This window comes from Conger conger, chromosome 6 (assembly GCF_963514075.1).
Source record: "Conger conger chromosome 6, fConCon1.1, whole genome shotgun sequence".
Classification (NCBI taxonomy): Eukaryota; Metazoa; Chordata; class Actinopteri; order Anguilliformes; family Congridae; genus Conger; species Conger conger.
Genome location: NC_083765.1, coordinates 17,088,326 through 17,102,502, shown reverse-complemented (window position 1 = coordinate 17,102,502; position 14,177 = coordinate 17,088,326). Strand labels below are relative to the sequence as shown.

General features: G+C 44.8%; 1 protein-coding gene across 1 annotated transcript; it reads left to right on the top strand.

Moving 5' to 3' along the window:
- Positions 1-2,934: 2,934 nt before the first annotated feature.
- Positions 2,935-13,772, top strand: LOC133130720 (protein unc-45 homolog A-like). Its single transcript, XM_061245511.1, has 19 exons — positions 2,935-3,207; positions 3,667-3,859; positions 3,942-4,117; positions 4,215-4,304; positions 4,391-4,558; positions 4,736-4,904; positions 5,296-5,466; positions 5,552-5,723; positions 6,262-6,562; positions 7,214-7,308; positions 7,628-7,769; positions 7,865-8,005; positions 9,377-9,504; positions 10,083-10,149; positions 10,286-10,399; positions 10,601-10,716; positions 11,035-11,152; positions 12,095-12,250; positions 13,067-13,772. The coding sequence occupies exons 1-19, from the start codon at positions 3,184-3,186 to the stop codon at positions 13,349-13,351; spliced, it is 2,826 nt and encodes a 941-aa protein (XP_061101495.1). The 5' UTR covers positions 2,935-3,183; the 3' UTR covers positions 13,352-13,772.
- The last annotated feature ends 405 nt before the right edge of the window (positions 13,773-14,177 follow it).

Sequence of the window (14,177 nt, the reverse complement as noted above, 5' to 3'; positions counted from 1 at the left end):
CAGATGAGTGATCAATAGTGGTAATAATAATAATAATAATAATACTAATAATAATAATAATAATAATAATACATTTTGTTTAAAGGGTTTTTCAAAACAAAATGTAAAAATAAGTACCCATGCCAGTAAAGCAGGCTCTGATGAGACTGACAAATCTGAATGAATTGATCAGAGACATAGGCAAAACATTGGGTGCATGAAAATGAACTACTTGGTACATTAGGAAGCAAGACTACAGTGGAGAGCTCAGCAATAGCAAATGATGTGGTAGACCATGAAAGACCAAAGAATACTTTCAATTGTGAAGTAAAACCCCTTTCAACTGTCAAACAGATCAAGAATACTCTCCAAGATGTAGGCATAGAAGTGTTAAATACTACCATAAAGAGAGGACTAGACCAGCTATAGATTATATAGATATTACATAAAAGGAACATAACATTGTAATCTGAGGAAGAATGAGACACAGTTGTCCATCCAAAACCGAGCCATGGGATAATTCAGAAAAAGGGTTGTAATGATAAGTAATGGATGTCCTCTCCAGTATGGACATCTCTCCATGCTTTAGGTCAGTAATGTATGTGTCTTCAGGTCTCCTCCCAACCTGCTGATTCAGAGAATTAGAAGCATCATTACATTAGCAAGTAGAAGCAAGACTCATGACAATTTAGCAGATCTCTAGGCAGGTACTCCCAGTGGAAAGACTGGTACATTTCCTCCTTTGCATCGTTGCCAGTTGTGCCTGGTAAAACACAGACGTAGCTGTGTATTCTCCATGCAAAAAATAGCGAGGAACCATCATTACTTCAGGTAAGATACTCTCTTTTCTTTATTTATGTCAAGGTATTCCGATGGCCTAGTTTCCAATTATGCTCTGAATTTCATACAATAAATGGTTGTCATACAACTGATTTAAGATTTGGCATCACATTTGAAAAAAGAGGTAACTAAAATATGTGTTTTGCACTGCTTTTTAAAATATGAACGTATTGTCTCTGCAATACATTTGTTTGTCTATCTGACAGTCTGTTGTCATTTAGGGTGCCAGGGTACTCTTTTCAAAACATCAAAATGTTATGATAAAAAAGTGTGTTGTAGGAGAATGTCACTCTTATTTCCGCTAGCAAAGGAAAGAAATTCCATCTCAAAAACATCCTTCACCTTTCTACCTTGTCTGATATGTTGTGCATATTATGAAAAACAACAGTTTCTATATGTACAGTAGTACATTTGGCATACTGTACAGTGCTGAAAATATAACATTTATATATTCATTGGTATGTTCAGGGTTCTTACTATTCACTAGTTGTTATATTAGTTGTATGAAAAATAATTGTAGTGTTAAATGCCACATCTTCAGTAGTAGAAGTAGTATCCAGATTTATGTTGTGTTATGGTAATATGCATGCAAATCCACCGCACTTCCCTGGATTGTTCACTTCTTTCTTCAGGGTGTCTCTATCGTGCTGTTATGCTTTGTGAAGGATACTGGGATCCCCAGGGGGTTCATCACATAGGGTTCTACTGCCCTCGTCTCTCAGACTCCGCAGAGCAATCATACTGCTGCTGGCAGGGAGAGAGCCTCAAACAATGCTGCAACCAATCACAGTTCCAACATATCATGAACATTAGCCTAACAGAAGTCAGTCCCACAGAGCTGGTTCACAGGTCAGTTCTAATCGCACAGGAACCATACCTTTGAAACCTGTGAAAGCAGTCAGAACCTTAATTGAGTTTTGGTGATTGCTGTTAAGGGATGTTTTTCATGCTGTTAAGAGGGATATTTGAGCTGATGTAAAGCCTCAATAATTAATCAAGCTGCTAAAACAGATGTCACACTTTGGAATAAACTTCTGTTATGGCTTTTAGAGCTTGTTTTAAAAGTACTCAGAGTAAGTACTCTGGGTGTAGTTATTATTTTAATACAATTTACATTTACTCTACATAGTAATTAGGATTATATATTTCTAGTTTTATTTGTAAATATAGGTACTTGTGTAAATTTGAAGAAATTAAATAACATAATTATAATTCTACAAATAGTGTGTGTTGACTGATGCATAATTCTAATGATAAAATATGATAATCCTCCCCTTCTAGTTCTTGATCACACAGATATCGCATATGGTGGCCAAGAGACGGGGAAAACAGTTCCAGTGTGTGATGACTGTGCTTGTTGCCCAGCAGCAGGCCTCTCTCCCTTGTGGTTGTCCTCCTCTATGGGTCTCTGGTGCTGGTCCTGATGGTGACGGATTTCCTGTGGTTTTGCCGCTTGCGAGGACTCACGGTGACAGCAGCTTTGAAGAAGTATATCACCTGCCCTCGATGGGTGAAGAATTTCCTATTTCCCCATGAGAAAAAGCGGCAGCGATACCATAGCAACAGGGAATTAGCTCCACTACTACATCTCAAGATCCCGGAAGGCCCCCCTGAAATGAGCAACAAGACGGTATGAGGATGATGATAATAATAATCAAATTTATTTATTTAAGAATACCATGATTTTCATAGCTCACGTTGTTCTAAATAATTTGACAGACGAAAGCAAAAAGATATCTGACAAATCTTGGAATTTAACAAACGGTACTGTATGGTGAGATGAAAGGATTCTATTATTGATAATATTCAAAGTATCAAATTCCTGGCAAAAGATACATCAAATACCCATAAAGCTGTAACTTTTGATTGAGGGAAACTAGATATAAGACAATAGATTCAGCGTAAAGCTTTTATCAGTGTGAAATAAAAATATTATATTGAATGGCATTTCTGAATACGATTTAAAAAAATTAACGGAGGTTGGAAATAAACAGATAAAAAAATTATTATAAACACAGCAGTCCTATGCTGTGTAATAAAGTAAGGTAGCGCGCGTACTCCTTAAGGTAGCCTTTTATGGTTATGGAACGCCGGGAAGAGGCGGCGCTACGCAAATACGTCATCACATTGCACCCATCTTCAGGAAGAAGGGAGTACTACCATTAAAGAGGGTGGGATGATTTCTGGTGTAATTTCTCATGATAAAATAAGACCATATAGTTAAAAACAGATTTAAAGCTCAAATAAGATAGTAAAACAAAGAAACAAGCGTATTTGCGACAATATCGTGAAAGTAGCCGAAAGGAGTCACGGTGCGCGTCACATACAGTGAGACCTTCGCAAAGCGTCCTGCTGCACATCAGAATGAATGTAAACGGCAAGGAAAAGGTGAGTTGATTTGAGTTGGACCTACTATAGTTAACTAGCGTTAGCTCGCTAGCCACAGTATTGGCTCGCTCAATTATTTACTTCAGGGCACCATATGTGCATCGTCAGCCGGCTGACAATGTTATCAGATAAAGTTACATCGCCTTGCTGCAAGCGGTTTTGCATCATGACTGTGTGTGTGTGCTAAACTTTGTTGCTTTGTGTAGCTGTTTGCAAGCTGGCTATGTTGTTTTTCAACAGCCAGGTAGAGTGAAGCTTGAGGTCTTAAGTCTCTGTTATGTGCATGCCTTTTGCATTTATGTGGAAGAAAACTACCATCTGTTTGTGTTCATGAGTGTGTGTGTGTGTGTGTGTGTGTGTGTGTGTGTGTGTGTGTGTGTGTGTGTGTGTGTGTGTTACAGTACACAATGATCCTGGTAGTACTGTGACCCAATGTTCTCTGTCACTCTTCCAATATAGGAGCCTGCTTCCTTGAGGGAGGAGGGAAACAGCCACTTCAAGAATGGTAATATGGAGGGAGCCCTGTGCTGCTACACTAAGGCACTGAATTTATGTGACAATCAGTCAGAGAGTGCCATCCTCTACCGCAACAGAGCTGCGTGCTACCTCAAACTGGAGGACTACACCAAAGCAGAGGCAGATGCTTCCAAAGGTATGATGATAAGAAACTTATGTCAATTTACATAAGCACATTATTTCCTGAGCCCTGACTCCATGTCGCCGTCCCTGTCCAGCACTAGACACAGATGCGGGTGATGTGAAGGCTCGGTTCCGGCGCGCTCAGGCCATGCAGAAACTGGGCCGGCTGGACCAGGCATTTTTAGACGTTCAGAAGTGCGCGCACATGGATCCCAAGAACAAGGCCTTCCAGGACATGCTCCGACAACTCGGTGCCCAGATACAGCAAAAGGTAGCTTCTGAATCCACAAGAGTTTACCGCCATCTGATTTAATTTAAATCTTTCACATTGACAGGCTTCTTTTCTCTTGTGTTGAACTTTACTGCAGGCCACGCAGCTTTCATCTACGGATGCTCGCGTGCAACAAATGTTCACGGTCCTCCTGGACACGTCTGCACAAGCCTCGGACAGGCAGAAGGTAAGTGAAGAGGTCGGGTGTCGGTTGACTCCAGTCTTACTGCATTGCGGGCGGGGTAGGGCTTCAGTATCCCTCTCCCCACGCAGGCGGCTCAGAACCTGGTGGTGCTCTCCCGGGAGGAGGCCGGGGCCGAGCAGATCTTCCGGAACGACGGGGTGAAGCTGCTCCAGAAGCTGCTGCAGGCCCAGCAGGAGGACGTCGTGCTCTCAGCTCTCAGGACTCTGGTTGGCCTCTGCACTGGGCACCAGTCCAGGGTGAGTACTGCTCAGCCACTCTTGCGCAGTGGGTCACAGTCCCGCTTTCTCTGTCATATGACTGGGCCTGGCACTGCCCACCCACAGCTACGAGCTTGACTATTAACGGCAATACGGGAGGTGCAGAAATGTGTGGAAGGATAACGCATCTGTTGCCGTGTCCCCTCTCCCTGGCAGACCATGGTGATTGTGAACGAGCTGGGGATGGAGGGGCTGTGTGTGGTGATGGGCTCTGGGGGCGAGGCGGTCTCCCTGGCCGCCCACCACCTCCTGCAGGTGATGTTCGAGGCTCTGACTGAGGGCATGAGGCGGGAGGTCCGGGGCAAAGATGAAGCTATTCTTCCAGGTAGGCAGGTCACATTACAGTACACCTACCTTCAGTTGGAGAAAAAACATCACCTTTATGATGCCTTACAGTAATAACAAGTTTAAGTGACCTTTTTGTAGAGTACTTGTTTTATCCGCACTGCTCTTGCTCTCTGTTTAAAGGTGCAGGAGTGGCCAGTCCTCATTCTTACTACTGTATTTATTGTCTTCTTGTATCTTGTTTTATTTTATTTTATTTTATTATTTTATTATTTTCCTTTAATGTAAAGCTCATTCATGCATTTTATATATGAAAGGCGCAATACGAATAAAGTTATTATTATATTATTGTTATGACTGTTATTAACTGTTGGACACTGATTTGAGCTGCAGTAGGATCTGGGAAATGTGATGGTTGTTTTGCCCTGCAGAGCCGTCTCGTGAACTCCGCTCGATGCTGCGGCACCTTGTGGAGATGCTGCCCATGTCAAAGGTCTCAGGGCCCGGCCGGGACAGTGCCATTAACCTGCTGGTCAAACAGGTCCCCCGCAAGTCTCAGAAAGACCCGGACAACTCCCTCACTCTGTGGGTGATAGATCAAGGTGAGGGGGATGACGTCATCACGCGCTACTCAAAACCGTTACTGTGTGCTCTCTTTTGAGCTGGGCTGTTTCCTGATTTCCCCAGGACTGAAGAAGATCCTGGAGGTTGGAGGTACTGTTCCCGAGCTCTCCGATGGACCTCCCCTCACTGATAACACCCATATGAGCTGCTCCGTGCTGCTGAGCAAACTCTATGATGACCTGAAGAGTGATGGAGAGAGAGAGAACTTTAACCGTCTCTGTGAGGAATATGTCCAGTGAGTTTGGGGAGGAGAGGGGTTTTCAAATCATACTGTGGTAGAGGCTCTTTGTCATTTGAATCAATAATGGGCAGTGGGAGCTCTCATCAGTTTTCTTTCTCCCACTCCAATGACAAAATAGGAATAGTAGTATAGTAATTCTTCAACTAACACTTAGTAGACATATTGATATTGATCTTGATATTATGTTATGCAAAACATTTTTTTTATCTTGTCAATGTTCACTGGCTGCAAGAATGTGTAAAAAGACTTTTATATTGGATATTTTTTGCAATGTAGAATATTCTGTCGAAAGAAAATTGGTTGAAATAGAGGAAAAGTTTAATAGTTTTAGATATTTGAATCAAATTTCCCTAAGTTGTCCCACTGCAACTGGTAAACATTTGACATTTTTATGGAACACCTAATGTTCCTGTGCAGGGTGCTGAATAAGTGGCAAATGTTAATGGATTTATTGAGGTCTTTTTATGGAGCCTTCTAGAAAGCTCCGTACTGTTGTGCTGTTGTGAAGAGACATCTCTTGTTTCCTGGGCAGGCGTCACTTCGACTCCTCTGGGATGGAGAGTAAGCTGCGGGCCATACAGACCGTGTCAGTGCTGCTGCAGGGGCCCAGTGATGTCGGCAACCGCGCCCTGGAGATGTCAGGTGTCATGGACACCGTGATCTCCCTGTGTGCCTCACAGGACCTCACACACCAGCAGGTGGCAGTAGAGGCTCTCATTCACGCGGCAGGCAAGGCCAAGAGGGCCTCGTTCATCACTGCCAGTGGAGTGTCGCTGCTCAAAGACCTCTACAAGAAGAGCGAGAATGACAGGATCAGAGTGCGTGCTTTAGTGGTGAGTGCGGCTCTTAAACCCACCAAACGGCAGAAAGTGCTTTAGTTGTGAGTGGGGCTCTCAAACCCACCAAACGGCATAAAGTGCTTTAGTTGTGAGTGGGGCTCTCAAACCCACCAAACGGCATAAAGTGCTTTAGTGGTGAGTGGGGCTCTCAAACCCACCAAACGGCATGAAGTGCTTTAGTGGTGAGTGGGGCGGCCTGTAGCGTAGTGGTTAAGGTAAATGACTGGGACACGCAAGGTCAGTGGTTCTAATCCCGGTGTAGCCACAATAAGATCCGCACAGCCGTTGGGCCCTTGAGCAAGGCCCTTGAGCAAGGCCCTTAACCCTGGGGATGGATTGATCCAGAGGAGGATTGTCTCCTGCTTAGTCTAATCAACTGTACGTCGCTCTGGATAAGAGCGTCTGCCAAATGCCATTAATGTAATGTAATGGGGCTCTCAAACCCACCAAACGGCATAACGTTCTCGGGTTATGTAGGGTAGAGGCATATTCCCTACCTTCTTAAATAATGTAGGAGATGTGGTTATACCATCCTTCTACAGCTATTTGAGTCATCTTGCCCCACTGTAAGAAGAAGTGGAAAATAAGCACATTTCTTCAACATTTGTGTGTGTGTGTGTGTGTGTGTGTGTCTCTGCTTTGCAGGGTTTGTGTAAGCTGGGCTCAGCAGGAGGGACTGACTTTAGCATGAAGCAGTTTGCAGAAGGATCAACGCTGAAATTGGCCAAGCAGTGCAGGAAGTACGCTCGTTTTTGTCTCATCTTTCAAACTCCGCCATAAATATGGGCTAACAGAGATTCCCAGAACTCATTACCGGCAGAATCTGGGGAAATCAGTGATGTAATACCTGCTTCCTAAGGTCTGTTAGTGTATTTCAGACACAATTTGACGATGACAAGGATTACCGAAAAAAGTACACATAAATTGATATTATTTAAGTGAGGCTCCCTAAAGTAAGCAGTATTAAGTGACACATTGGAACACTAAAGGACAGTGTTTATTGCCACAAGGGGGAGCCCCTGACTTGGCAGTGCTTTGCTGTGTCTGTTCCTGCCTCAGGTGGCTGTGTAACGAGTCTCTGCCCCAGAACTCTCGGCGCTGGGCCGTGGAGGGCCTGGCGTATCTCACCTTTGACGCAGACGTGAAGGAGGAGCTGGCCGAAGACAGCCACGCCTTGTCGGCCATGTTCCAGTTAGCAAAGGTCCTCCCGGCACACACTGTTCAAAGCCACCGCTGATGATCTGTTATGGCTGGAACCGATGGTAACTGTGCCTTTGTTTTCTTGCGTCCGTGTAGTCCGAGGATAAGACGGTGCTGTTTGCTGTGGGCTCCACGCTGGTCAACTGCACCAACAGCTACGACGTGGACAAGCCCGACCCCCAGATGGTAGAGCTGGCCAAGTACGCCAAGCAGCACGTGCCTGAGGAGCACCCCAAGGTAGGGGCTGAGAGTGACCGGCATCTCCACAGAGCATGGGTCTCCCGCTGGGCACTGTCACTGATGTATACTGCATGTGTGTGTGTAAGTTAGGAATAATCCACGATGAGGTGGTCATGAAAGGGTTGTAAAACACGTTGCGAAGCCTTTTAAAACCTTTAATGACCACCATGGAGTGTTTTTTCGTCTTATACCATGGTTTTAAAATATAAGCAGGTGTCATCAATATTTTTGGGGAATTCCCCCTCAAAATAAAACTTTTTGCTGCACAAACTACTTCAAGCTGTTAAGGTGGCTACTGTTTCAGCATGTTGCTATGGTTACATATGTTGGTTAAGTATGAAGAAGCTAGACAGATGGCAAAGTTTTTTTTTTTTATCTTTACAATAATTCATAAATGATTCATAAATTATCTTTTTATAAACAAGGCTTCTATTGGTTTCTTATTCGGCACTTCTTATTTATAATTCCCAGTCCACTTTTTTTTGTTTACGCTGAAATCGTCTTGGGCCACACACTGCACATCTATATCGCACTATTTAGCCATTTCACAATTTTTAAATGGAAGTAGCTTTATTTGCATGACAAAGTTGTAGTCAATACAAAAAAACCTTTTAACTTGTATCACTTTGGGTCTTTGGGCTTTGGGTCTCCCCTTGTAGAATTCATGTATGAATTTAGAGTACAGGAAGTGTATGAATTTAGAATGGTGATTAGGCTTGACCTAGACTACCTGCCAAACGTTGAATGATTATAGGAATTGAATAACCACCTAGCATCCAATCAGAATGGACTATTGACCAAGGCCATGGTATAATGTGATATAATGTGTCGCCGTGGTATAATGTGTTATAATTTTATAATGTGGTGTAATGTGTTATAATGAGCTATAATGTGATATAATGTGTGTGGCCATGGTACAATGTGTTATAATATTGTAATGTGGTATAATGTGAGTGGCCATGGTATAATGTGATATAATATGTGTGGCCATGGTATAATGTGTTATAATGTGTGTGGCCATGGTATAATGTGTTATAATGAGTTATAATGAGCTATAATGTGATATAATGTGTTATAATGTGATATAATGTGTGGCCATGGTATAATGTGTTATAATTTTGTAAGGTGGTATAATGTGTGTGGACATGGTATAATGCGATATAATATGTTATAATGTGATATAATGTGTGTGGCCATGGTATAATGTGATATAATGTGTTATAATGTGATATAATGTGTGGCCATGGTATAATGTGTAATAATTTTGAAATGTGGTATAATGTGTGTGGCCATGGTATAATGTGTTATAATGTGTTATAATGCGTTGTAATGAGTTATAATGTGATATAATGTGTCTGTGTCCTTCAGGACGCCCCGGCCTTCGTGCAGCAGCGGCTGGCCAAGCTGCTGGAGGCCGGGGTGGTGTCAGCGCTGGTGTGCATGGTGAAGCAGGAGAGCCCGGCGCTCACAGACTCCTGCCGCGAGTGCATGTCCAGGTGGGTCCTCTGAGAGCAGCACACACCACTCCCTCTCCTGACACAGTCTGTCCCATCAGGCTCTATTACCTTCACTCACTCTATCTCCCACTGCATAATGCCCATCCTATACCCTCAACATGCAGCCTAGTGTGCATTTCCTCTGTGTGTGTGTGTGTGTGTGTGTGTGTGTGTGTGTGTGTGTGTGTGTCGAGAACGAGCGCGCACGTGACTGGGACCCTGAAAGTTGGTGGGTTCAAGCCCCAGTATAGCCATGATAAGATCCTCACAGTTGTTGGGTCCTTGAGCAAAGCCCTTAACCCCACATTGCTCCAGGGGGGGTTGTCCCCTCCTTAGCCTAGACAACTGTCACTTTGGATAAAAGTGTCTGCTAAATAACAAATAGTGTGCATTTCCTTCGCTCTAGGCACTGTGGCCTGCTGTGTATATCAGGTTTAAATTCTGCATTTAATTCTTGGTGTGCCACTACCAAGGGCTGCTGATGCTTTCGCTGTCTTTTGTTCCCTTTGTTCATCTTTCCATTGTGTCATTGTTTAATCGTTTCTGCTTTTCTAACACACCCCTCTGTGTTTTGGCAGGGTGTTCTTGGCAGTGGTGGACAGACAGGAGGACAGGGGCACAGTGGTGGCACAGGGTGGTGGGAAAGTAAGAGATTCATTGTCACATGATCACCTCAGAGCCTCTCCCTGGGGTGCCTGTTGAAAGCCCAGTACCTGTTCTGCATACATCGTTGTGTGTTGTGCTTAATGGTTTTTAAATACGTGCGTGTTTTGTTCTCCAGGCTCTAATCCCTCTGGCATCGGAGGGGACGGACGTGGGGAAGATCAAAGCGGCACAGGCCCTGGCCAAAATCACCATTACGTCCAACCCAGAGATAGCCTTCCCGGGAGAGCGGGTGAGGCCCCAGCCAATTACAGCACCATCAATCACAATGACCTTCTGACACTACTTAGAGCTTTCATAAGTGTGCTGATGTTTAGTTTCTAGTGTTGTGTTCCCATGACGCCGTGATGTGGGTACACCTGTAGTGTTGCAGGGGCTGTGTGTGTGTGTTGCTGTGTAACGCAGTGTGTGTCTCACCCCGTCTGGACTGCAGGTGTACGAGGTGGTGCGGCCCCTGACCCGTCTGCTGGCCCTGGACTGCACACTGCTGCAGAACTTCGAGGCCCTCATGGCGCTTACCAACCTGGCGGGCATCAGTGAGAGGCTCAGGTCTGTCAGCCTGGCTCATGGCCTTTCTTTTACCCTTTCACAATATTCTCAATGGTCTACAGAGAACATCACGTGGGCAATTCTGTGGTAACAGGCACTTACAACTGCCATAATTGTGTGATAATGTTCTATACAGCTACATAATGGAGACTGATATGTTCTGTAACCATCAGGAGCAGATAACATGCCAGTCTCTTGTGTGGCTCTATTGAAGTTCTCTGTTGCAGATCTACTGCGCTTGGCATTGCCCACATCATATGAATTGAGCCTCCCCGAGTCCCCGTGGAGGAGTGTGCTCTGACTGTGTGTGTCCTACAGGCAGAAGATCATAAAGGAGAAGGCTGTGCCTAAAGTGGAGGGCTACATGTTCGAGGAGCATGACCTCGTCCGCGCTGCCGCTACTGAGTGCATGTGCAACTTGGTCCTGAGCACCGAGGTGAGCCAGATGCCCCACGCGAACCTTTTTTTAATGGAGACAGTTCATAAAGTAATGAAAGTGTGTTGATGGAAAGTGCTTAATGACAAAAGTATTGTAATATTACTCTGTAAGGACCAGTGAAAATGAGCCGATAATTACATGACAACAGGCTACAAGTGTGGGTCTCTAACTTGGTCCTTAGGGCTTCCTGTGTATCCTGGTTTTTGTTCTAACCACAGCTCAAATTCCAAAAATCTGAAAAGCTGTTAATTTTTCTGAGTCATAATTGTTCGTGTGAAACATACTAAATAAAGGAAAGTATCAACCGACCTATTTAAAGACTGAAGTGTGTGGACACTTTTGGCAAATATTGAATTCAAAGACAAAGCAAATGATAAATGGCCAAACCTGCATTGTTTTAACAAGTTATAGGAAAGAATTCTGACTTAAAAACACACGTGTCCAATAGCCTTAATGATAAGCTGTAAGAAAACCCAGCATGCACAGGGGTCACCAGGCGCAAGTCTGAGAACCACTGGGAGACAAGAACCTCTGATTCGCTGCTGATTGGTTCACACATTTCCTACTATATGACAGTTGATTGCGTACTGGTCTTAAAATTGCCCATCAATACTTGTCTCTGATTGGCTACTGACTTGTGCAGAAACGGCCCTAAATACACTGACATGCAGCTGCCTGGTCCTCAAACAGCCCCTCAGCACAGGGGCGTTGGCTGCAGATGGGTCACAGAGGCTCTGATTGGTCTGCTCTCTCAGGTCCAGGAGCTCTTTGGTCCTTAAAGCGCCCCTCAGCACAGGGGCGTGACTGCAGATGTGTCACAGAGGCACTGATTGGTCTGCTCTCTCAGGTCCAGGAGCTCTTTGGTCCTTAAAGCGCCCCTCAGCACAGGGGCGTGACTGCAGATGTGTCACAGAGGCTCTGATTGGTCTGCTCTCTCAGGTCCAGGAGCTCTTTGTGGCCACGGGGAACGACCGGCTGAAGCTGCTGGTGCTGTACAGCGGGGAGGATGACGAGCGGCTGAGGAAGGCTGCGGCAGGAACGCTCGCTATGCTGACGTCTGAGCAGCCACAGCTGTGTGCTCGCATCCCTGGAACTGTGAGTGTGGCTCGAGACCTCCCTGTACTCAACACCTCACCTCACTTTCACTAGTGTCTGTACTGTACTGACAACACCTCACCTCACTGTCTGCACTGCACTGTCAACACCTCACCTCACTGTCTGCACTGCACTGACAACACCTCACCTCACTTTCACTAGTGTCTGTACTGTACTGTCAACACATCTGTGCTGTATTTCACTGGGGTCTGTTTTTAACATACATTTCAGAAAGTTAAATCTGTCACACATTTGTGAGTTGTGTGGTCAAGGCTGAAACTTAGAGCACATGTTCTTATGGGGTCCATGCATGTGTGACAAAATGAATCACAACAGCAGGTCTGTAGAGTGCTCCCATTTTGCATTTCCTCCAAAAATGGATATGTGCTAACTGGGAAAATGGAGTGCACATCTACTAATTGGGCACTATTAGTTTCCTCCTACATTTCTCAATTTTACACATGCTTGGATAAAATTTAGCGTAGAGTATGGATGATAAAATCTGGCCTTTACTCTGGGTAATGAACTGAGCAATTAGTGCTACTGTGTAGACTGTCTTCACACCTGGGTCCCTGGTGAAGGGAGGGTGGAAAAACAGCCGTTCTTGGCCCTCCAGGACCGTGATTTCATGATCCCTGGCGTAGATGCCCGTAGAGTCCAGAGTAATGAAATGGTTACATAAGGTGATTTGACTATGCACACGCACACCAGGGTTACAGTAAGGACCTGTTGTGGAAAGTGTTAGTGCGGTTAGGGTAGGATAAGCTGGCTGCGGATGTTTGCTCCCCGAGGCTGACGTTGTGCGCTGTGTTGCAGACCAGCCATTGGCTGGAGATCCTGCAGGCTCTGCTCCTGAGCGAGAGCCGGGACCTGCAGCACCGCGGGGCGGCCGTGGCGCTCAACCTGATGAAGGCCGAGCGCAGCCTGGCCCAGGAGCTGATGGAGAGCGAGGCGCTGGAGATCCTCTCCGTGCTGGCCAAAGGGGGCGCCCCTGAGCAGGGCCCCGTCGCACAGGTGGCCCAACGCTGCCTGGACACGGCCCTGCAGTACGGCCTCATCAAAAGCAACCGCGGCGACGGGGCGGAGGGCACGGAGCCCTGAGAGCCTGCCGTGCGGACGCACACTCCAGAAGTACTCCAGAAGTACTCCAGAAGTACTCCAGTCTTAGGAAACAGCCATGTGTCCCTCGACTTCTATGAAGTATCACAGCACAGCGCCCCAGCTGTTCTCACCAGTGGCTTATGCACGGACGCACACCTGTCCATCAGCTCAACTGAGACCAAATCCATTATTACTTCCACTGCATCTTTATTGATGTCTTTGTGTTTTATTACTTTTGCATTCCAAATTTGATTCTGTTGTTGCAACATTACAGTGGTCTGCAGGCTTCACTCAGTGTCCATTCATTCACTGTGCCTTTAACACCTGTAACTGTTTGGTGTCACTACATGTCATGTTAATTAAAAGAAAAATTACATTGCACTTTGTACAAAAATAAAGCAACATTGGTTTCCAATAGCAAGTCATTATCTCATTGGAGAGAATGTTATGTACTTTGTATAACATCATTTTAAAATCATCGATGTATGACGCTGTCCAAACATATTGTTAATCTTGAAATTAAGTATTTTGGCATCTTGCATGATTATGAACATAAAATGTTTGCGGTAGACTTGTAAGCATTTCATTTAAAACCTCATGAATAAGGGGGTGGGTGTGATTATTGGTTAAATGTTGGATAAAAAGTAATATTCAATTTTAACATTTTATATCATATTTAACACCCCTTACTCCTTGCATTTCAACATTCAACTTTCAGCCCAAGTTTTTTTTTTGTACAATCAACAAAACCTCGAGATATAAGGCCAAAGTATTCAGAGAATACACTGTTCAAAAAGACAACAATTATTCCACTAGAGGGTGCTAA